Source organism: Drosophila erecta, unplaced genomic scaffold (genome assembly GCF_003286155.1).
Source record: "Drosophila erecta strain 14021-0224.00,06,07 unplaced genomic scaffold, DereRS2 tig00000279-arrow-arrow-pilon, whole genome shotgun sequence".
Classification (NCBI taxonomy): domain Eukaryota; kingdom Metazoa; phylum Arthropoda; class Insecta; order Diptera; family Drosophilidae; genus Drosophila; species Drosophila erecta.
The window spans coordinates 488,464-506,862 of NW_020825216.1; the positions used below are offsets into that span (position 1 = coordinate 488,464).

The 18,399-nt window shown below is 44.8% G+C and overlaps 2 protein-coding genes across 2 annotated transcripts; one reads left to right on the forward strand and one right to left on the reverse strand.

Moving 5' to 3' along the window:
* Nucleotides 1-96: 96 nt before the first annotated feature.
* On the reverse strand, nucleotides 97-15,609 carry LOC6551345. Its single transcript, XM_001977043.3, has 8 exons — nucleotides 15,248-15,609; nucleotides 14,117-14,213; nucleotides 5,116-5,221; nucleotides 2,343-2,496; nucleotides 2,152-2,279; nucleotides 1,945-2,092; nucleotides 1,711-1,833; nucleotides 97-1,648 (listed from the first exon to the last, which is right to left on the reverse strand). Exons 3-8 carry the CDS (start codon nucleotides 5,191-5,193, stop codon nucleotides 234-236), a joined length of 2,046 nt encoding a protein of 681 aa, XP_001977079.1. The 5' UTR covers nucleotides 5,194-5,221; nucleotides 14,117-14,213; nucleotides 15,248-15,609; the 3' UTR covers nucleotides 97-233.
* Nucleotides 3,884-4,957, forward strand: LOC6551346 (farnesol dehydrogenase). Its single transcript, XM_001977044.3, has 2 exons — nucleotides 3,884-4,510; nucleotides 4,580-4,957. Exons 1-2 carry the CDS (start codon nucleotides 3,935-3,937, stop codon nucleotides 4,757-4,759), a joined length of 756 nt encoding a protein of 251 aa, XP_001977080.1. The 5' UTR covers nucleotides 3,884-3,934; the 3' UTR covers nucleotides 4,760-4,957.
* Nucleotides 15,610-18,399: the final 2,790 nt, after the last annotated feature.

An 18,399-nucleotide genomic window follows, 5' to 3' on the forward strand; every position in this document is an offset into this window, starting at 1 on the left:
CTCTTTTTGTTTGGATCAGGATCCCGAACAAACAACCCAATAATACATTAAAAAAAAAACAATAATCATAATAAATAAATAATAATGGAAGGCATAGATGTGGGCAACGTTATTTGATTTTGCTTTTTGCTGGTTTCCATATCGTTTTTGAATTCGCTTTCGCTTGCTATTCCGATTCCGATTCCGATTCTCAATCCGATTCTGATTGCGATCTATATCTCGATCCTGGACGATCACTGGACCGTTTCATGTCCTGAACTCGGCTGCCTCACTTGTTGCTGCTGCTGCTGCTGTTGTTGCTGCTGCTGTTGCTGCTGTTGCATGTGGCGCAGGCGGAAGAGTCGCAGGGTCATCCAGGAGGCCAGTGTTCCGGTCACCGGCATGGGCGTCTGCTTCTCCAGCGCCTCCTTTTGCAGCTGATAGCGATAGAGCAGGGAACCGGCCACCAGAGCGGACACGATCGTTGCCGAGATGACAACGATGAACAGAATGCTGAAGCCGGGCACCGGCATGCAAATGCCGTAGACGACTTCCTCGCTGATCTTGCCCTGGAACACGGTGACCGCCTCCTGCTTGGAGTCCGGCGAGAAGGCCAGGTCCGCTTCGGATATAACGTCGTACAGACCGCTGACGCCCACGTCGGCACTGCGCACCTTGCGATCGGAAATGACCAACGACCGACGGCGACGGCTCTTGGAGGAATCATTGCTGGCTGCTCCACCTGCTGCACCTGCTTCTCCTGCCAGCTTGTCCTCCTGCTGCGTCTTTTGCCCCTTCTCCTCCTCCTCCTTGTCCAAATCGATGTGATCTTCGCGTGGCTGCTTCAACGCCTCCGCCTGTGGCCTGTAGACGGGTCGCGGCACGTCCTCATCCCCATGGCCATGTGGCTCCAGGGAACGAGGTCCCGCCATCGGCACACCCATGCGTTTCTGGGCCTCCAGCTGGCGGGGACCGTGTGGGAACTTGCCGCTCTTCTTCAGGCCCAAGTACCGCTCGCCCTCGCTGCCTTCCATGTCCAAGTCGGCGAGATCTTCGTCGCCAAACAGATCTGAGAGATCCACCTCCTCCTGCTCCTCGTGCACGGGGCGTGGCTGCAGATTGACACTCTTCTCGTGACCATAATCCCCGCCAGCTGGCAATCCTCCGCCGCCCAGCGTTTGCTTGTGGTCGTGGATGATGTCCTCGTAGAAGATGTCGTGATCCGGACCCATTCCCATGCCATGTTGCCCGCCCGGCGGCAGTGCCAAATCCCTGAGCAGATCGTTGCTACTGCTGCCCATTGCATCCGACATGTGCACATCCTTGCGCTCATTGGCATTGGTCAGTCCCAGGCCGAGACCCAAGCCCAGACTCTCGGCGGAACCGCCGCCATGACCACCGCCCACGCCCGTATTCTGGCAATGATCGAGGCAGCCGTGCCGGCAGATCTCCACCTTGCACTTGATGTGCACACTCAGGGCGTCCGGGAACTTGAAGGCGTGGAAGAAGGCGTAGGTGATCACGGTGGCCCTCTCGTCGGGAGCACGGGCCTTTAGGAAGCGAGAGATCATCTTGGGGCGCAGCACGCAGCCAAACTCATCGGACAGGTTGATCACATGACCAGATCCATCGGAGGCCACGCAGGATTTCACACGCATATCGAATTCGCCTGGCGGAGATCGAGTATGGACTTCATTACTTCTAGCACTCGCAAAGTAGCCCTGAACTCACCTCGATAATCATTGATGGCCACCACCAGCGTCAAAGTCGAGCCGAGTGGTACAATTCCACTCACTGGCGGCGCCCAGGGTCCCTTGCCGTGCTGAATCTCCATCCAGCAGTCCACATTGTCACCTGCAAGATCGAGAAGGGTTAATGTCTTTTCTTCCATCGTAAGATCACAACTAATGGTGCAAGTGAGTAAAATAGGTACGCATTAGTCTATCAGTTTGGTGAAGCACTTACCTCGGAAGTCGAGCTGTATAACATCGAGATCGGCAATCACCATCGGTGGCTTGGAGGCGGTCTTCTCGTAGTCATTGAACCACTCGCAGCGCAGTCGCTTGGCCTCGTCCCAAACTTCCAGCAGATCCTTATCGTACTGCACCACCACCTGGCGCATTAAGGAGAAGATTAAGCAGATTTTCAGCGAGCTGCGCCCCAAACACATACCGTATTCTCGTAGAACTGTCCGTTGAGATCCGGCTTGGTGCCGCAGCGGGAGTACGAGATGCGGAATGAGAAGAACGTTTTGCCCGAGGAGGGCGGCACGTAGACGCAGCGCGGATCGCTGTGTTGTCCTAGGGGGAGAGTAATATATAATATTAATAATATAATTTCCCAACTGGATGAAGACGACTCACCTTTGGAGCTGACGATGCCCTCGAACGGGTGCGAGAAGGTGAGATGTACATCCATGTGATCCTTGCCGCACATCACCTCCAGTGAGACGATATTGGGCATCCCGTCTGGCCGCTCCATGGGCCACAGTTCATTACCAGCTATGACTAAACTAAACTGTAATTGAAAAAAGCGCGTTAATTGCATACAAGTGAAGCAAACTACTATGTATTGCGGTCTAAACGTAGTGAGGAACCTTTTAAAGATTGGAATTTCCCGTAAAACTCTTTTACGAACTACAAGTTGCATAGATATCAGCAGTAACTGGCTAGTCTCGATCCCGAATTTAATGGTCAGCCTTGTGGGTGGGCTCCTAACGGTTCCACTGGCACCTGCCACCTGCCACCTGGCACCTGGCACCTGACAAACGTGTTGCCAATAAAAACGAAACGGCAATCCAGTCGCTCCAGTCGCTCCAGTCTTCAGTCTTTAGGCTATCCACTCCTCGGTCTGCAGTCTTCGAATCCCCCCATTTCGGTGGCCAATGAAGGCCAATCGAAATGGGAAAGCGAATTCCACTTGGCCTGCATCCGTTTTGGTTTTTGAGGGGATCTGGCTGGAACCTGTGCTCCCATGATGCAGCGGGGCTTGTGGTTTTCGGGAGGTAGTTGCGCCTGGCATTTGCATATTTGCATACTTGCACACCGATACCTGCCCCAAACTGCCTTGCCACATGCCGCATAGATCGGCTTCGATCAGCCAAATCACATCGAGGGAAGTCTAGCGAGGAATTTGCATTTAGCGTGCCCCTCCGCAGTAAAAGTTGCCTTACTGGATGAGTGGGTATATACACATAAAATTTGTATATATATAACTATATGGATATATATAACCGGGCATATAGCACCCGTTCCTAGCTGGTGCCACATTGTCTGACGTCGCCGCAAGATTCCAGTTGCCTGTTGCTGTATAAATTAGTTTATGCAAATGCGATGTAATTGTTTTACATCTTGATCAAGCCAGCGAATAGTTTAGATATAAAATCGCTGGCCACAGTGCGTATACGCAATAATCAAACTCAAACGTATACGTAATAAGCCCTAGGACTATCACCTCGGTTTACAATAACTATTGCTTGAGTTTGTTTCTCGATTAGTGTTTAGTTTGATAATATGCCAAGCTATTAATGCTATCAATGAGTTTGATAGTTTGGAAGCAAAACAAACTACTTATATGGAATGAGTTGCAAGGCCAAAAAGCGAATTCTGTGTGAAACTTTAATTGAGCGCCGCAAACTAACGACACAATGTGGAAGCCCCCACCAAATGTGCTGACCCACAGTGGATTCCACTCACACGCCTTCTCCTTATCATCAAAGGGTAGGCTATCTTTCTAGAATGAGTTGTGGCTTTGTGCCGAGTCACGATTACGCTACAATTGAAAAACGGCGGCCGAACGGTGAGAACGTTTTGGATTCGGGCCAAATGGAGACGAGTGGTGAAATACTCTAGTACCTAAGTTCGGAACTGGTCGGTTCTGTGGGGAACCGGGCTGGCGATCTATAAAAGCAAGTGGGTGGGCATTGAGAGATCAGTTCAAACAGCAAGTGCAAACTATGGAGCGTTGGCTAAATCGCGTTGCTGTGGTCACGGGCGCCAGTTCGGGAATCGGAGCTGCCTGCTGCAAGGATTTGGTGGCCAAGGGCTTGGTGGTCGTGGGTCTGGCACGGCGCGAGGAGCGGCTGAGGGAGCTGAGGGATTCGTTGCCGGCGGAACAGGCCAGTCGTTTCCATGGACGCAAGTGCGATGTGAGCCAGGAGCAGGAGGTGATCGACGCCTTCGCCTGGATCGATGCCACTCTGGGCGGCGCGGATGTGCTGGTGAACAATGCTGGCATTGTACGGCTCGGAGTGGGCATCACCAGCGAGGGCAATGCCGCCGATCTGCGTGCCGTTCTGGATACCAATGTGCTGGGAGTCTCGTGGTGCACCCGCGAGGCTTTCAAGTCCCTGCAGAAGCGCAACGTGAACGATGGACACATCCTGATTGTCAACAGTGTGGCCGGACACCGGGTGATCAATAGCCCCGGCCTCACCATGGGCATGTATTCGCCATCGAAGTATGCCGTCACCGCCTTGACGGAGGTGCTGCGTCACGAGTTCAGGAACACCAAGACCCAGACCAAGATCACGGTAAGTGGGCAGGGATTACCAGGGTTTTCGATCAACCCCTACTAAAATATCTCTCTTCTGGGTTTGCAGAGCATCAGTCCCGGCGCCGTGGACACCGAGATCATCGACAAGGAGGCCCTCGCCGGCTTGGCCGACATGCCATTTCTCCGCGCCGAGGATGTGGCCGATGCCATCAGCTACTGCATCCAAACCCCGCCGAATGTCCAGATCCACGAGCTGATGATCAAGCCCGTGGGCGAAAACCTCTAGGCGTACAATCCTCCACTGGATGCACTTGCTCCTGTGTTTACGACAGCTGGAACTGGATCCACTAGGCACAAATTTGATCGAGTGTGATATCTCATGAGATTTTAACCCACTGAGCTCGTTCAAGTGCCACCAAAAATTGTGTTTAAGTATTTCAATTAAGACGTTACGAAATTATAAAATATATATATAAACTCTTTAGGAAACCATTTCCATTTCTAACTTTCCTGACTGCTTTATGTGCTGTAAACGAAACATTTGTTTATCAAACCAATTTGATTCCCTCTCGCGGCGTTTCGGTAGATAAGATAATGTTCTGTTTGTTGTTTATTCTATTATTTACTAGATTCCTTACTCACCATTAAGTGTAAGATAAATATACAGCTACTAAACCTAAGGTCCCACAGTCGTGTAGGGCCTTTTTGTGGGCTCCACATGTTGGGGCTGTGGGCGTGGCGATCGGAACTGAAAATAGGAAAAAAAATGATATTAGTCGAGTAAGTTGGAGAGTTAGTTGGGTTCGGGGACTACCCCAATTATGAGTGGTATTAGAATTCGACTTGGATGCTTAAAAGAGGGCCACGCAGAAGGGGTCTTACTGGTTTTCACTCTTCACCTCTTTTTTAATGGATTGCTCATTCATTGGGCAACACAAATGGTGAAAAATCCAAGCCACACTCTAACAATGTTATTTTCTGTCACTCATAGTATTTATCTTATTTCCCTACAATTTAAATAATGCTGAATACATGTAGCGCCGTGTTAGAAAGTAGAAATCAGCTGTTCGCCCCCCCAAACAACAGAAATACGTGTAATTGAAACGCTTTCACTGCACTGCGTGTGTGTTACTTATTCTACGTCCATGCAAGCCAATCAGCACTGTACCACATGTATTCAATTAATTGCACACTCTTAATTGATCCCATTTGCACAATAAACTGAGCGCTATGTGCTGCACTATAGTATACCTTTCAAAGAAAGCAATCGATTTAAAGGCACGAATTCGGTTTGCAGCTACAGGTTGAGGGAGCGAAAGTCGTGATCCGCAGTAAATGTGGCCATAAAATTGCGGCAATTGCACTCAGAGATTGACTGATCTCCTGATCCCATTGCCCTGATGATGGTTGTGGGCAAGAAACCAGAATCGGGATAGTTTGGGTTAACTTATTTGAAGGGAGCGAGTGTCAATACTACCTAAACTCTATTTGGAACACGTAACTCATTAAATGTAGTTGCAACAAGTGAAATTTCAGGGAATTTATATCTTTACGCGACTAATAGTACTGGAGTTTAATCACGAAATACATCTAAATTAAATCCTTCGATTGAATGGCAGTATCTTTAGGCAAATTCCAGCTGACTTAATTACAGCCCAGTTCACAGACGTTCTTCCCATCGAATTCTTGGCCTTTCTTCTCCTTTTCCCATGAAATTCCCTAATTGTTCGTTTTTTTTTCTTTTTTTTTTCGTTTTTTTTTTCTTTTTTTTTTTGTTTTTTTTTTTTCTTTTTTTTTTCTTTTTGTGGGGCGGCACAAGAACACAGAGTGGGCGCGGCCACATCGTCATCATCATCATCGTTGTCGTCCTCCAACCAATTCGTATGTTAAATATCAATTGTTAAAGGCCCTTACTCGCATGCACATCGCTCCTTGGGTTCTTTTTTTTTTTTTCCATTTTTTGGAGCTCGTCCATGGAGCCCGTTGGGGTAATAAAGATGTCGATGCTCGTCATTAGCGCTCTGCCCGTATCCGGGGCCAGATCGCACTTAACCTGACGCCCCCGGCGAATGCACCAATGCACCAGTGCACCAATGGACCAATGGACCACTGGACCACTATGCCATTGGACCATTGGCCAAACGGCCAAATGATCGGCCGAAAATTGCCCGACTACGTGAAATGGCCGCAAATGTGAGGCTGCGACCGCGACCGCGACCACGAAAAGAAGCCATAAACAAATTGAAATTTAATAAACGGCCGGGCGGCCAATTTCGCCGGACCTGATCCTCGAACCCGAACTTGGAACTTGCAACCTGCCGATCGCCATCGACTCTGATCCATTCGATCACGGGACCCCCGGGGGCGTCATTTCAACATTGCAAATTGAGGTGCCTGAGATCGATGTCGATGAAAATGGAAATGGAGGTGGAGTTGGAGTTGGAGATGGAGATGGAGTTGGGGATGGAGTTGGAGCCGGAGCCGGAGGTGGATTTGGAGGTAACTCCACTGGTCGTGAGTCATGAGGCGGGGCAAAAATCCGCTTGGTGACCCACAGCACCATTATGTGCCAAATGTCAAACTAATTTATTGAGACATATATTCCCAGCGGGAAGTAACACTTAAGTACATTTGTTTTTAAGGATCAGTTTCTTTTTTAAATACAACAATTAATGTTGGTTGCATTTTGCATATACTGCATCTTCCTCTCTGTGAATTTTTGGCACAAAGTATTTGGTAAGTTATTATAAAATGTAGTTATGAACACAATTAGAGAACTGTGCCGTTTCCCCGTTGATAACTAGTTGTAGAACCTTTTCAAGCGCAGAGAATCATGAAATGCCATTAATTGCCATTAGATGCCCAAAATTTCACTGCAAACTTTCCAATTTGTTCAATTCTTTCGCACACAGTGGCGGTTAAATAAATACGATAAATATTTACCCGGTCGATTGTGCGTTGGCAGCACTTTCCCTGTTCACCAGATCGACCAGCAATTAAGGAGACGCCGGCAATCAATCAATCAATCAGATAGTCAGTAAGTCAGTTAGTCAGTCGGTCGGTTGGTCGGTTGGTCGGTCAAGCCCACAGTGCACAGATCAGAGATCGATCCATAGAGCAATAATAATAATAATAAAATCTCATTTCTTGTCTGCTTTTCATTGTGCGATTCGTGTGCCCACTTTTACCCAGGTGCGCGGCTATAAAACAGGTGAAAATGAAATTGGAAACAAAGCGAATTCGTATCCATGGATTCGAGATGCCGAATGCCAGATACGAATGCACGAAAATATGATGGACAAGCCTCCGAATGAAGCGAAAAAATGCGGTCACTGGAGAATCTCGCGCAGAACTGTAAATAAAAAGAAAAAAACTGAAAGATAATAAAAAAAAAAGAAACAAAAAACACCCCGACTTCATATAGCATCAACGGTAAACGGTAAACAGCCGATATGCTTATTTGTCTTTAATTCGGAGCCAATTAATTTCTCCCCACTTGTTTATTGTTTTTTCTACTTTTTTTATGTTCGGCTTTTACCTGGCGAGTGAAGAGTGAAAACTGGTCGTATTTAAGCCCAAAAATTGCCAAGTAGCGCCCAAATAGAAAGAAAAAAACCTAGACTGCGGCTAGACTAACTGTAACTCAGGTGCTAATTTGCATGAGCGCCGACAGAGGGCGTCCAATTAAGAGCTTTTAGCCGGGGGCACTGATGGGTGTTATCTACGGATCTGTGGGTCTCTTTACCGTACTAAGTTATGGATTAGTTTATGGATTTGGAACTTAACTGTGCGTACACTCAACGTATCCAAGCTTCATATTTTAGCACGTTTATATGATATTGGTAGTTAAGACAAGGTTTTTTTTGGGCTTTAGCACAGAAATGTAGCACCTTTCCCATCGCTGGGATGCTCGCTTGGGGACATGACTAGCAAACTAACTAACTGGCAAGCTAACTAACTAACTAAGCCAAAGAAAGTGCGATGGAGCTCTTTGGCCGCGTGTTGCACGCTCTAGTGGCGCTTAATTAATGACGCCGCCGCTGATGGTGGTGCCTCTTCTTCGTCTTCTTCCACTGCTCGCGTTGCAATTAACAGTACCGCACTTGCAACGCGCGGAGGGGCAGAAGCAGAGGCAGAGGCAGAGCGGAAGAGCGGAAAAGTAGAAGTTAACTCGACACGCTCTGTGAATTGGGCCCCCTAAAAGCCACCTATTTATATGGCCAAAATAAAAAAAAAACATAAAGCAACACTCCAATAGATCCGACTCGATGCGATCCAGTCGTTGACTCATTAACTATGCATCGAGTCATCGAGGCGAATGAACATGAATCAAAAACGAATCAAATTCGAATCAAAATCGAATCAAAGCGCAATCGAAATCGAAATCGAAATCTCATAGAAATTGTCGCATCAAAAGGCGATCGAAGCCGAACTTTGCTTACGGTTCCCCCAGTTTTCACTTTTCTTGTGGAAATGGAAATGCCAGTGGAAATGGAAGTGGAAATGGAGTTGGAGTTAGAGTTGGATCCGAGTTGGAAATGCCGATGGCGCCGACCACTTTCGAATCGAATAACGGTCTGTGCAAAAAGCAAACGGTAAATCACCTGCCCATGCTTCATTTCAGTTTAGATATAGATATAAACGTACATAACTTTTCGTTGGCTTATTTTTGATGAGATACATCTATGTATACGAGTATACCATCTCGTATTTTTAGCTAGCCAAGCCCCAGTGAAAAGCACAATAATCACGATAATGATAATGATGCTTTTGGCTGGCTATGGGAAAAGCAATGCCGAAATCAAAATACATTTTTAAATGGTTCACTTTCTTTTAATTAAACTGGTTACAAACCAGCTAGCCACCTCCGACTTAGCCACCTTTATTTTTTCCAGCAAGTTTGTCCACTTTTGGCAACCGTTTTCATATTTTTTCGTTTTATTTCGGGTGCGCATTCGGCGAAACACAATCCCCAAATGCAATTTTATTCGGTTTAATTAGGCTGGTACGAAAAGCCGGCTCAGCAACTAAAGCAGATCCATAGAGATGACCAATTTACGAACTTAAGTTTTCCAAACAAGCTGGTGCACAGTCCAGACTTAATAGCTTCAGAATATTAAATTTGTGAGCCTCCACTCGAAGATGGCAACAATTTGCCACTAAATCTCATGGCAGCGAGATGGGATGTGGGGTGACAGTGAAGATGACATCGTTTCCCAGTTGTTGCAGCAGTTGTCAACAGCTATTCTGCAGCTGGAAAACGTTCAAATGGCGCTGGCAAAGACCGAGAACGTGTCAAATGGCCCCTGACTCCATTCCACACCACACCACACCATACCATGGCATACTATGGCAACTATGGCATAGCAATTCCTCCTCCGACAGTTGTTGCAGTTGCCATTCAAATTTGGGCCAGGCCCGGAGTCTGGGAATCATGGCTTCGGCTTGAAGACCCATTTGCAAAGCTCCAAAACCACCCTCCCCGCCTTTTAACTCGTTGCAGCAAAACTTTTGTTTGGCAGTCTGTTGTCAACATGACAACTGCCAACTGAGAGCCCCCAACCTCCATGAGCATCCATGACTCCCACCCGGAATCCCACTCCCACTCCCACTGCCACTGCCTCACTGCCACCAGAGTCAAGTGCAAACAATGCTGCTGGTCGGAATCGAGAATGGAGCACGGAGTGGGGATTGAGGAGCTTGGAGCTTGGAGCTGGTAGCAATGGGGCAGACCGTCTCGACGGCACAGCCATCCCAGCCATCTAGCCATCCAGCTGCTTATCATCGGATGCACAGACGAATAGCTAACTTCTTTATTGGGCATGTTTATGCCAGAGAGTGTTCAAGAGTTTCCTCGATGCGCTGTGCCCTTGGGTCACTTGGCACTCTGCGCTTGAAGAGGAATCGAGACCTTAAAATATACTCATATACTCAAGCCCACGCTGTTGTGGCTTTTGGCTTTGGATTCTGCGTCATTTTCACATCTAAATAGCCAATTGAATTCCTTTTTTTCTATTTACCTCCTGAAAATAATCAGTTATTAGGCCAGAACATTGAAAATAATGGTCCCACTATGGATTGCCATACTTCGTTGAGCTCGCAATTTAATCCCCAATCTATTGGCATTCAAATTTGGAAATCCTAATTTTTTGCCATTTTTCGCAAATTTTGATGATGGTACCCCTTAAAAAAAATGCAAAAATTGACCCAAAAATGTATTTTCCAAAATCTTTCAAAAAGTGATAGGGATGGTAAGATTTGGTAATTAGCTGCTCAAAACAGTAATTCTTTCATCTTTACGACCATTTTTAGCCATGTTATGACTAAAATGCCCATCGAAAATATTGATTATTTTCCAAAAGTCGTTTTTCCGAATTTCAGTCATAAAATAATCAGTTTTTTAGCCAAAACTTTCAAAATATTTATCCGAATGTGGAATGTCATATCTCGTTGAGCTCGTCATTAAATTTCCAATCAAACTGCATTTAAAAGTTAAAATCTTAATTTTTTGCCATTTTTCGCAAATTTTGATGATGTTACCCCTTAAAAAAAATGCAAAAATTGACCGAAAAATTTATTTTTCAAAATCCTTCAAAAAGTGATGGGGATGGTTAGATTTGGTAATTAGCTGCTCAAAACAGTAATTCTTTCATCTTTATGACCATTTTTACCCAAGTTATGACTAAAATGCCCATCGAAAATGTTGATTATTTTCCAAAAGTCGTTTTTCCGAATTTCAGTCATAAAATAATCAGTTTTTTAGCCAAAACTTTCAAAATATTTATCCGAATGTGGAATGTCATATCTCGTTGAGCTCGTCATTAAATTTCCAATCAAACTGCATTTAAAAGTTAAAATCCTAATTTTTTGCCATTTTTCGCAAATTTTGATGATGTTACCCCTTAAAAAAAATGCAAAAATTGACCCAAAAATTAATTTTTCAAAATCCTTCAAAGAGTGACAGGGATAGTTAGATTTGGTAATTAGCTGCTCAAAACAGTAATTCTTTCATCTTTACGACCATTTTTAGCCAAGTTATGACTAAAATGCCCATCGAAAATATTGATTATTTTCCAAAAGTCGTTTTTCCGAATTTCAGTCATAAAATAATCAGTTTTTTAGCCAAAACTTTCAAAATATTTATCCGAATGTGGAATGTCATATCTCGTTGAGCTCGTCATTAAATTTCCAATCAAACTGCATTTAAAAGTTAAAATCTTAATTTTTTGCCATTTTTCGCAAATTTTGATGATGTTACCCCTTAAAAAAAATGCAAAAATTGACCGAAAAATTTATTTTTCAAAATCCTTCAAAAAGTGATGGGGATGGTTAGATTTGGTAATTAGCTGCTCAAAACAGTAATTCTTTCATCTTTATGACCATTTTTACCCAAGTTATGACTAAAATGCCCATCGAAAATGTTGATTATTTTCCAAAAGTCGTTTTTCCGAATTTCAGTCATAAAATAATCAGTTTTTTAGCCAAAACTTTCAAAATATTTATCCGAATGTGGAATGTCATATCTCGTTGAGCTCGTCATTAAATTTCCAATCAAACTGCATTTAAAAGTTAAAATCCTAATTTTTTGCCATTTTTCGCAAATTTTGATGATGTTACCCCTTAAAAAAAATGCAAAAATTGACCCAAAAATTAATTTTTCAAAATCCTTCAAAGAGTGACAGGGATAGTTAGATTTGGTAATTAGCTGCTCAAAACAGTAATTCTTTCATCTTTACGACCATTTTTAGCCAAGTTATGACTAAAATGCCCATCGAAAATATTGATTATTTTCCAAAAGTCGTTTTTCCGAATTTCAGTCATAAAATAATCAGTTTTTTAGCCAAAACTTTCAAAATATTTATCCGAATGTGGAATGTCATATCTCGTTGAGCTCGTCATTAAATTTCCAATCAAACTGCATTTAAAAGTTAAAATCTTAATTTTTTGCCATTTTTCGCAAATTTTGATGATGTTACCCCTTACAAAAAATGCAAAAATTGACCAAAAATTAATTTTTTCAAAACCCTACAAAAAGTGATGGGGATAGTTAGTATGGGAAATAAGCTGCACAAAACAGTTTTTTATTCATCTTTTTGACAATTTATAGCCAAGTTATGATTAAAATGACCATCAAAAATTTGTAATTTTTTCCAAAAGGCGTTTTTTCAATGTGTTTGAGAGATCTTAATTTTATGAGCCCCATTGGGTCGATCAGTACTCTCACTTTTCTAACCACTTGATTGGACCAGAGATGCACTAAAGGCCGAAATGTGCCACGAAAAGTTTCCATTTCATTATGGAATGTTTGTAGAAAGGCAAAGAACAGTTAGACGACGAGACGCCGGCATCTCAAACACCATCCCCCCCTCCCCTCCTTCCCAATCTACATATTTTCCAGTGTCCAAAGTATCTTTGATGTTGGCTGAATACAAATTAACATTCTGTGAAAGAAAAGACTTGTCGACGAGGTTTTATCTTGTATCCGCATCTGCATATTGTGCACGTCTTCGTATCTGTATCTGTATCTGTATTTGTATCTACTGTATCCATGTATCTACTGTTACCACGATGTATCTGCGAATGTGAATATGGTATATGGATGTGAAAGAGCACTGGGAATAGAATTTACTGGGTCGATCGCGGCAGCAGATCATAAATTATGCGTCATCGATGAGACGAGTCGAGAGGCTCGGGAACAATGAATGAAGAAACGAAGGGGCAGACCTTGAATCGAAAAGAGCTAGGGGGCAAGGGTAAAGCCGCTTAGGGTCCCACCAATAATGGCTAAAGCCAATCATTTGGGTCCAAACAAAGAGATAGTCCAGCGTGGAGATAGTTGCCGTTGTACGATACCGATTCCAATAGCGAGCCGATGCGAATGCGACAACGAGACTTGCAACTTGCTGGTTGCAACTTGGCGTTGCATTTATGGCCAAGTCGCGTGTTTGTTTGCTGCTGCCAATCTGGCCTCCTGGAATTGAGTTTATTGTGCCACAGCGGCGTGCTTTGGATTGTCGCATCAGCTTAATTAGAATTCGAAGTAGTTAACGGTGCATTTAATGCGCTCCAAAACGGATCAAATGCATTTGCACCGCTACCACTCACTTCTCCATCTGCTTGGCCCCGTATCTGTGCAAAGATCTGTTCTATTTATCTGCTCGCTGCAGACAAATTCCCAGACTAGACAAGTGAAGAAAGTTGTCATAACATTTAATCTGCTGCCTGTCGCATTGCCACACGGCTTAATGGTGGCACTGTGGTCAGCAAAAGGTGTCAAAGTAGTATGTTAATAAACTTGCTTCTGCCACTCATCCTCATCTTATCCGTCTGGCTCGTATCGACCATCGTCCATACAAAATAGTTATTTAATTAATTACCAAGTCGATGGGGTGCGGGGAATTGGGGGTTCTGGCTTTACGTCCTTTGATTTAAGTATGCTGGCAAATCCAGCAATAAAAGCTAAGAAACCTGATAAAGACCACCAATAGCTGACTGCCTAGTAAAACACCACATGCACTTAAGTCATCTGACAACAATTTCTATTTGGAATCCTGGAAAGAGCAAGCTAATCCAACTAGCACTAAACGTTATCAATAAAAAGCTAGTTTACCCACAAAGTTAGTTAGTAATATTTGTAACTTACCGATAAAGAGTAATCTTTCCGAAGGTCAAGACACAGCTGAATGTGATGCAGCTGCTCTGGACTCCTTATGTCTCCGTGCTTTTGTGCAATCCCGGCTCTGCGTTTGGCAAATGCATTAAAAATGTGAGTGAGGCACAAACAAAAAAAAAAGAAGCAAAATGGTGTGGTATATATGTATGTAAGAGCAGAGGAGGACAGAAGTGAAATCGGAACAGAACGGACCAAACCGAACCGGACCGCCTAACACGTAACGCAAATAAAGAGGAATCATCATCGTCATCAGAGACTTTTCAGTCCGAGAGAAGTCCGTGCTCATGGCGGCTGATTGATGATTAGTTGCCATTTGACAGGTGTATGCGAGTTGTGAGGGAGCTGGGGGCAGGGCAGGGAGAATTGGGGATTTTGGGGTACGGTCAATAAATAGTGCACCTGCTGGGCGTGTGGGAATATGATCCGCCAGATGATGTTGCTGTTTTTTATGGGGCTCTAACTCTCGCGTCCCGTCTTCTTGGTACGTGTGATTGTTATGACTATTATTATGTATGATTGTTATATTTTCCACACGGGAAAAACTTTGGAAAGTGCCAGCCGCCAAGGCGCAGTGCATGCAACATCTTTGATTTTGATTTCGATTCTGGCCAGGCTGAGAAGACACACTGCTGGCAAGAGGTGCAGCAGAAGAATCAGTGGCAGAAAGCCGGGGACGAGGGGCGCACAAGAAGCGGAGGCAACAAGCCAGCCGCATTTGTGCTAATTGGGAAAATTAGAAAGCATGAAATGCTCGGCTGCATTTGCTGTCTAGCTGGTTAATCGGCTCCACTGGCAGTGCAAGAAGACGAGGCAGAAGATGCTGGAAAGGCAAAGATTGGATGTTTCACAGAACTCAGGCCGTGCAGCTGGCTCAGCAGAAAGAGAGATATGCGAATGGCAGATCCTAAATGAAATCTTCCCAGGAAGCAGAAGAAATAGACTCAGATATTGGCAAGCCATAGACTGGGCTCTCCCAAAGGAATGGAGTTGCATTTCGTGTGTGGATATTTCACACAACTCAAAATTCAAATTGGCAATATGGCAAAAACAAGACAAAAACCAAAAAAAAATTATTTGCTTTTGGGTGGAAGAAACACTCACTTCGCGGGGACGTTTCTTCTCAACTTCTCTTCTCGTTCTTTCTCTTTCTCGGTGTCTTGCTAAGCTTAAGCAAGTAACGGTAACAGGCAGTGGCAACAACAACAATAAAAAAAAAATGCACTAACACTTGTAAGCACTTCGGATGGTGTTACTCAATTGATTTTCTATTTTATTTGAAACTGATTTATTTTAACAACTTTTGTTGTGTGGGGGGACTGGACAGCGCACACTGGGCACCGGATCACGGATCACGATCACCGATCACGACCGTTAGCAGCAGCAGCACGTGTGGACTCGGCGAGCGACGAACGCGAAATACGCGAGCCAGCCAGGCGATACTTTCTTTGGCCTCGTAATGTAACTGTCGGGAACAGCAGCCGCGGTCGCAGCAGCAGCAGCAGCAGCAGAAGAAAGAGCAACAGCAGCAGCAGCAGCACAAGAAGAAGAAGCAGCAGCACAGAAGATTGAGCAAGAGAGCAAGGGGGAGAGAGAGGCAGCGAAAGAAGCAGGCGAAGCTAAGCACACATACTTACACACACACAACCGCACTGAGAGAGTATCTCTGCCTGCGTCAACTGCGACTGCGACTGCGCGACGAGCTTTTTACACCTGCGTTGGCAGCTGCGCAAATGAGCACAGCTCAGCCCGAACTTGTTGTTGTTGTTACTGCTGCGATTGTTTTTGCTGGCGCTAATCAAGCGGCCTAATGACAAAGCCTGCCAATCAGGCAGACAATAAACAAAAACTAACATCTAGCATTTCCAAAAAAATCCAATCGAACGCCCCCTTCATTTGGAAAACTCCTTTTCCTGCAGGAAAATGCCACTGCACTGGAAGCTGGCAGCGCTGCCGACGTCGACGTCGGGAATTTGGCGCACTTGAACTTGAACTTTCGGCGCGATCGTTTCGTAGAGAAGCTTTCGACTTAGTGGATACCCTAAAGTGTTATTCATACATTAAATGATTGTATTTTTAACCACGCAATTTAATTGTAATAAAATACCACATATTGGTAGCTTGAAGTTTACATTATATACTTATTACAACTTTAATTTATTGTACAAAATGAAGAAAGGCTTTATAAGTAATAATTAAAAAGTGAACATCTTGGTATAGACTATCCAAATAATCGTTATACCCTTCATACCTCGTCCAAAAAATGTTGTGCGCAGGCAGGGCGAAATATTGTAGCCAGCTTTTCAGGTGGGCAAGGCGCATAAGTTAGTTTTTTGGGGCTGGGAACCGATCTGCCGTCTCATAACGGTTAAACAGTTTTCGCCCGTCGTTGACAACTAATCAAGATGGGAACAGAAGTTGATCAGAGCTGATTTGAGCAATAAACAAAAAAAGAACAAAATCCGTTTCCTCTTGCGATCTTTTGCTCCATCTCTTTCGCTCCCATCGGTATTGGCAAAGAATCTGCAACGGTTTTCATGCTGGCTCTTCTTTTCCTCGTTCTTCTTCTTCCTCTTGGTCTTCTACTGGCAGCTGCTTTTCTCCACATTTGTTGTTCGTGTTTGAGAGGCTACTCCTCGCTCGCTCTCTCTTGCTCTCTCTGTCTCTATCCCTCTCTTTCCCTCGTCCAGCCTCTATCTCTCTTTGTAGACTGGGCGCATTTAAACGGTAAACACCATGAATGCATTTGGAAAGTGGTTGTGTTGTGGTTCGTGGTGTTTGCATTTTGCATTTCTTCGCATTCTTTTCTGTTTATGTGGCTGTTGCTGTGTGTTGCATCGCACAATTGTGCCAACAACAAGGCGGAGAAATGTGAAGAGCCAGAAGAATCAGAAGAGCCAGCGGCAGAAGCAGAACAACAGCAACGGTAATACCCACCGAAGACGGCGTTTTCATTTCTGAGAATTGATTGGCCGTCGCGCCTGCATACTCCACACGCCACTGCGACTGCCTCTTCCAGAGTCTTGGCTGCCACATCGGGTTTTTTGCTTAATACCCTCTTCTTTCGGGCACCTGGGAGCATGATGTCTTTAGCAGCAGCAAGGTGAAGAATTCCTGGGCCCAGAAGAATGCGAACTAACAAAGCTCCTTAATTCGAGGTTCCTTAAAACGAATTAGCTTATAGAACTTGTTACCATTTTATATTTGGATTTAAGTGACTTTTAGTTGAAATAATTATGTTACTAACCCTATTAATTGCCCAATTTCGTTTAAAACATTAACGTTTTCAAAACTGCTATCAGTACTCAGCTCATCAACTGAAAGAAGTTACAAATGCATTTGGCGCAGTAGTGATAAGTATATTCCAGTTCGAAAAGATAGCCTCGATCTTTGGGACTTGTGTTTTTGTTGTTGTGCCTTGATGCATTCCTTTGGATTCAGTACCGCTGCGGCAGCAGCACCTGTCGTAGCTACTTCACCCAGGCAGGCTGGAGCTGTTGTTGTTGCCGATTGTGATTAAATAACGTTTGACTTGGCGGGCGTCCTCCTGGTCGCTCCACCAAACCACCTCTTGGCCCGCTTCATTAGCTCGACATGGGAGTCAGGGCAACAAAGTTGTTTCTGTCCCAACTCGTCAAGTGCGATTCCCCGATTCCCCGATTCTCCGATTCTCTGATGCTCCGTTCGCAATCGCAATCGCGTTCTCGTTCTCATTCCCATTCCACGCATGCGCAGTCCACTTTTGAATTTGGCGTCTGTCGCCGTCTCAGTTGCTCGTTCATTCTTCCCACTTGGCGTGCTAGCTATCCATCGGCACACTTTGTCCGCCCGCTGCCCCACCAACCCCCCCTTACCCCAGACTCACCTGGTCGGGAGGCGGACCAACACGCCTTCCCTGCCCCGTATTCCTGCTCCTCTCCCGTCTGTCATCATTGTAATTCCTCAACGCACTTCTAAAGCTGTCTCTAAATCCATCTCTGCTCCGACTGCTGTCTGCAGCTACACTCAGGGAAAAGCACCGACTTTCAATAAACATATACAATAAAATGGAAATAAATGAACTCCTACACAAATTAGGACTTATTAAGACGAATGAATTGTATTGATACACTCTTTAACTAAAGTGTGCTATTAACATTTCTTTAAGTGCATCTCCTGCCTTCTTGGTCGCCAAGTGCCAATTTGGCTAAGTCGGCTATTTAACTATTTTTGTCACACGCCGGCAGATGCTGCTCCATTTGGGGCGTGCGCCATGT

Coding starts and splice junctions, on each gene's coding strand:
- LOC6551346 (XM_001977044.3), top strand. CDS start 3,935: ATGGAGCGTTGGCTAAATCGCGTTGCTGTGGTCACGGGCGCCAGTTCG. Junction 4,511..4,579: donor AGACCCAGACCAAGATCACG/GTAAGTGGGCAG, acceptor CTGGGTTTGCAG/AGCATCAGTCCCGGCGCCGT.
- LOC6551345 (XM_001977043.3), bottom strand. CDS start 5,193: ATGTGGAGCCCACAAAAAGGCCCTACACGACTGTGGGACCTTAGGTTT. Junction 2,093..2,151: donor GACAGTTCTACGAGAATACG/GTATGTGTTTGG, acceptor TTAATGCGCCAG/GTGGTGGTGCAGTACGATAA. Junction 1,649..1,710: donor GGCCATCAATGATTATCGAG/GTGAGTTCAGGG, acceptor GATCTCCGCCAG/GCGAATTCGATATGCGTGTG.